The 5,018-nt window shown below is 43.4% G+C and overlaps 1 protein-coding gene across 4 annotated transcripts in view; it reads right to left on the bottom strand.

The window, feature by feature from the left end:
- The window catches only part of FAM205C (family with sequence similarity 205 member C), a 74,671-nt gene extending 69,685 nt beyond the window's left edge, over positions 1-4,986 (bottom strand). For 2 of the 4 annotated variants that reach the window (XM_045165070.1, XM_025281656.2), the window contains exon 1: positions 4,706-4,986. In XM_045165070.1, the coding sequence (XP_045021005.1) occupies positions 4,706-4,859 (154 nt within the window). In that variant the 5' untranslated portion in view covers positions 4,860-4,986. Of the gene's footprint in view, positions 1-4,585 lie in introns of all 4 variants that reach the window. The other 2 variants (XM_044939985.1, XM_044939984.1) reach the window with 1 other exon arrangement.
- Positions 4,987-5,018: the final 32 nt, after the last annotated feature.

Here is a 5,018-nt window from a genome sequence, read left to right on the forward strand (position 1 = left end):
ATAGCCCTGCTGACCTCGATGTTTAGCCCCACAAGATTCATTTTGGATTCATCCTCAGAATTATGGGATAATAAATTTGTATTGTTTCAAGCCACTAAGTTTGTAAAAATCTGATACAGCAATAGAAGACTAATACCATCAAGGAAAAGCATACTCCCTAAGTCAGACAAAGACAGATATCATATGATATCGCTTATTTGTAGAATCTTAAAAAAAATGGTATAAATTTACAAAACAGAAATATAGTCACAGATGTAGAAAAAAAACTTATGGTTACCAAGAGGGAAATGAGGGGGAGGATAAATTGAGAGATTGGGATTGACACATACATACTACTACACATAAAATAGATAACTAATAAGAACCAACCTTATAGCACAGGGAACTCTACTCAATACTCCGTAGTGACCTATATGGGAGTAGAATCTAAAAAAGAGTGGATATATGTATACCTATAACTGATTCACTTTGCCGTACAGCAGAAACTAACACAACATTGTAAACCAACTAGATTCCAATAAAAATTAGTTAAAAAAAAAAAAAGAATACACTTCCAAGTTCACTCAGACTATTGGCAAAATTTATTTCCTGTGGGTATAAGGCTGAAGGCCCTGAATTCTTGCTGGCTATTGGCTGGAGGCTATCCTCAGCTCCTAGAGGCTTCCTTAAAATGATAAAAAAAACTTCTACACAAAACCTACAATTAACATACTTAATGCTGAATAACAAATCACTGCAGATGGTGACTGCAGCCATGAATTAAAAGACTCTTGCTCCTTGGAAGAAAAGCTATGACAAACCTAGACAGCATAAAGAAAGCAGAGACATTATTTTTGTCAACAAAGGCCCATCTAGTCAAAGCTACGGCTTTTAGAGTAGTCATGTATGGATGTGAGAGTTGGACCATGAAGAAGGCTCAGCGCTGAAGATTTGATGCTTTTGAACTGTGGTGTTGGAGGAGATTCTTGAAGAGATCTTGGTGGGGATTCTTGCAGTCCCCTTGGACTACAAGGAGATCAAACCAATCAATCCTAAAGGAAATCAACCTTGACTATTCATTGGAAGGACTGATGCTGAAACTGAAGCTCCAATTCTTTGGCCACCTGATGCAAAGAGCCGACTCATTGGAAAAGACCCTGATGCTGAGAAAGGCAGAAGGCAGGAGGAAAAGGGGGCGACAGAGGATGAGATGGCTGGATGGCATCACCAAGTCAATAACATGAGTTTGAGCAAGCTCCAGGAGATGGTGAAGGACCAGGAAACCTGGCGTGCTGCAGTCTGTGGGTTGCAAAGAGTCAGACACTACTGAGCAACTAACAACAACCCTCTTCCACTGGAAGTCACCAACAGGATATAGAAAGGACAAAAATTGTTCAGTGGCATTCTCATCACTTCCTCCTCCCCCACCAGTCTCTTTAATATTCCAACAGGTTTTTATCTACAACTAAGGAGAAATTACCCTTATTCTCATGTTTATATTTCAAAATTTCATTTAAACTAATGACAAGGTCATATGCACTCTCACCCAGTTCTTTATCTAAAAGACAGTACCTCTAAATGCGTGGGGTGGTCTTTAACATGCTACTTCCTGCTCAAAAACTTGTAGGCGTTTCCTATTACCTAACACATTAAAGCATCTGAGTATTTTGAGTTCCTTCCTTATCAAATACCCCTTTCCGACTTTTGCAACTCTTTATTAAACATTTGCTGAACATACAGTGATCTCTACTTTCTAGATAATAACATGAATATGATGACTGTATTTGTCAATCTCATTGACAAGAACTTGTGGCCATAATGGAATCAAATATTTGAACTCATACCATCCCAGAATACTTGCGGCATATGTTTGCCATAATTAAAGGATATCTCACATACACACACAAAGTTAAAACACCATCTCTATCTTGCAAGAGTAGGTCTGTGTGGTACAGGCTACTCCACAGCAACCTCTGACCCTGCTCAGAGTCCTGGCTGCCTCTAGACCTACCTTGTTCAATCCCACCTTGCTTTCCTTTTGCTATTCCTTTGACCTTGAAAATCTTACCTTGTGCATCATCATTCTATTCTGTGCCCCCCACTTCAGAGATAAGGTAAACATCTTCAAAATGTTTGTGCTCACCAATGTGCTCTCCTTTCTCTAAATAACTCTTGCAACATAACAAAAAGTTGTCTCTTCCGAGTATGAGAACTTTGCATGTAATTGTTCTCCTTTTTTTTTTCCTTTCTACATGTAATTTTCTTTTAAAAATAAAGGAATTTTATAAACTTTTATACTGTCTGTAATACTTTAATATCAACAGTAAGTTAAATGAAAATTATGAGTTTTCCAGGGGGCACTAGTGGTAAAGAACCCACCTGCCAACGCAGGAGACATAAGAAATGAGGGCTCCATCCCAGGGTTGGGAAGATCCCCTGGAGAAGGAAGTGGCAACCCACTTCAGTATTCTTGCCTAGAGAATCCCATGGACAGAGGAGCCTGGCAGGCTACAGTCCATAAGATCTCAAAGAGTCGGATAGGACTGAAGCAACTGAAGGAAATACACAAGTGTTTTCCTTAACCCAAGCACCTCCATTCACAAGGTAATCTATCCCGCTAATCCTTGGAACTTTCACTGCATTTCATTCCTCTACTGAGCACATCTCATTTTTTGTTTTGCATGATGGTTCTCTGTCAATTATCTGTTTCCTCTGTGAGATCACATCTCCTTGAAAGAAAGAACTGTGTCTTACTCTAATTTACACCCCTTCTAGTTCTCAGCAAGAGACACTTTTTTTCTTAAATGAAGGAAGGAATGAACCAATAAAGATTTATATAGTGATACTATTACAGCCTCATCTTCCATTTAAGCCTGTCAAACTGCCTAGAAATAAAACACTTACTGAAAACTGTTCAGAGAACCCTATCTGTGAAATCACTATTACAGTGTAATTCTAAAGAAGGCTTGGGACCCCCAGACTATATGTAAAGCTCTCTTCTCTTTCATGTTACCAAGCAAAAAAAAAGAGAAACAAGTACTAATTTTAGAATTCTGTATATTAATGATTAGCAGCCAGTTCTTTCTTACAGTTAAGTGGTTAGGAATGGCTAGGAATTTGGGGTCTGATGTCAGAATACCTGGATTTCAATCTCACTTCTACCACATATTAGCTATGGGACCTTAAGAAAGTTATTTAACATCTTTGTGCCTCATTTTCATCACCAGTAAAAGGTAGAAACAATACAGAATTTCAAAGGGATGGTGTGAAAATTAATGATTTAATATATTTAAAGAGTTTAGAATAGTACCTGGCACTTTGCTGAAAAGTCATAGCAATATGTAGTCGTTTCTTAACTTTTTACTTTATACTGGAGTATGGTTTTCCCTGTGGTCATGTATGGATGTGAGAGTTGGACTGTGAAGAAGGCTGAGTGCTGAAGAATTGATGCTTTTGAACTGTGGTGTTGGAGAAGACTCTTGAGAGTCCCTTGGACTGCAAGGAGATCCAACCAGTCCGTTCTGAAGGAGATCAGCCCTGGGATTTCTTTGGAAGGAATGATGCTAAAGCTGAAACTCCAGTACTTTGGCCACCTCATGGGAAGAGTTGACTCATTGGAAAAGACTCTGATGCTGGGAGGGATTGGGGGCAGGAGGAGAAGGGGACGACAGAGGATGAGATGGCTGGATGGCATCACTGACTCGATGGACGTGAGTCTGAGTGAACTCCGGGAGTTGGTGATGGACAGGGAGGCCTGGCGTGCTGCGATTCATGGGGTCACAAAGAGTCGGACACGACTGAGCGACTGATCTGATCTGATGGTTGATTAACAATGATGTGTTAGTTTCAGGTGTACTGCGAAGTGATCCATTTATACATGTATCCTTTTTCAAGTTCTTTTCCCATTTAGGTTGTTACATAACAGAGCAGAGTTGCCTGTGCTCTACAGTAGGTCCTTGTTGGTTACCCACTTTAAATATTTATCTTATATTCCCTATTGGTAAGTTTCATGACATTAAGAACAAACTGAATTCTTTTTTGGAGGGTCTCCTACAGTACATAACAGAACGAAACAAACACTAGATGTTCAAAAAATGTGAATTGCATTTGAGATGTAGGGAGTGAATGCACAAGAAAATGAACGTAGGTAAAAATGTAAACACAATTTAAATAAAAAGTTTTGGCATTTCATTTGCATATTTTCAGTTATTTCTCTACAATTAGTGCTAGGGGCTTTATGACTCGGTTTTTTCCTTGCCCGCTTCAGAGAGTGGTGTTTGGTGAAGCACATGTCAGAACTGCTGGCCTCCTGACAAGCTGTCTATTCAAACAGTCTGAGGTATGAGCTTGCTGCAGCAAAAACTGGGTTACATTAAAGTACATTATTTTGCTGCTGGAGATGAAAGGCCAATAATCTCAGGAAACAGCTAACTGAGAGTTGGGCCAGTCGAGCACTTTGTGAAGGCTCATTTGGACCCTTCGCCGTAGGGTACTGCGAAGGTGAGTGCCCTGATGCCAGGGGTCGTGGGCTCGGATACCTGAATGGGCAGCTGCCCTCGGCAGGAAAGACAGAGCGCGGCGAGGCCGCTGGTTGAGTCATTCTCACCTCCCCAGGCAGGTGCGGGAGACAGGACGCTTCGGCTTAGCCACTGCGCGGGCGGGACTGGGAGCCGCCGCATTCCCCGGGGAGCCCCCTCCCGGGCCGCCTTCTCCGACGGGCACTGACCTTGCCGCGGGCGTCCGGGCTGCCGCAGTCCGGGCGCCGCAGAGTCTGGCGCTGGTGGAGGGCGAACACTGGCACCCGGACCCACGGCTCGTCGGGTCGGGCTGAGGAACTCAGGTGAAGCCGCGGCCCCTCCCGCCATCCCTCGGCGCCTCATTCCCGCTCGCGGTCGCCGGCTGAGGCAGGAGGGCCGCGCGCCTCAGCGCCGGAGGGCGGGGCGGGGCGCGCGCCCCTCAGCCCGCGGAGGTCGTCTCGCGCGGGCGCACGCGCCGCAGCCGCGCGAGGAGGGGAGGGTGGGTGTGCTCGGGGCGCGCGC

The sequence above is a fragment of the Bubalus bubalis genome, chromosome 3, assembly GCF_019923935.1.
Source record: "Bubalus bubalis isolate 160015118507 breed Murrah chromosome 3, NDDB_SH_1, whole genome shotgun sequence".
Lineage (NCBI taxonomy): Eukaryota > Metazoa > Chordata > Mammalia > Artiodactyla > Bovidae > Bubalus > Bubalus bubalis.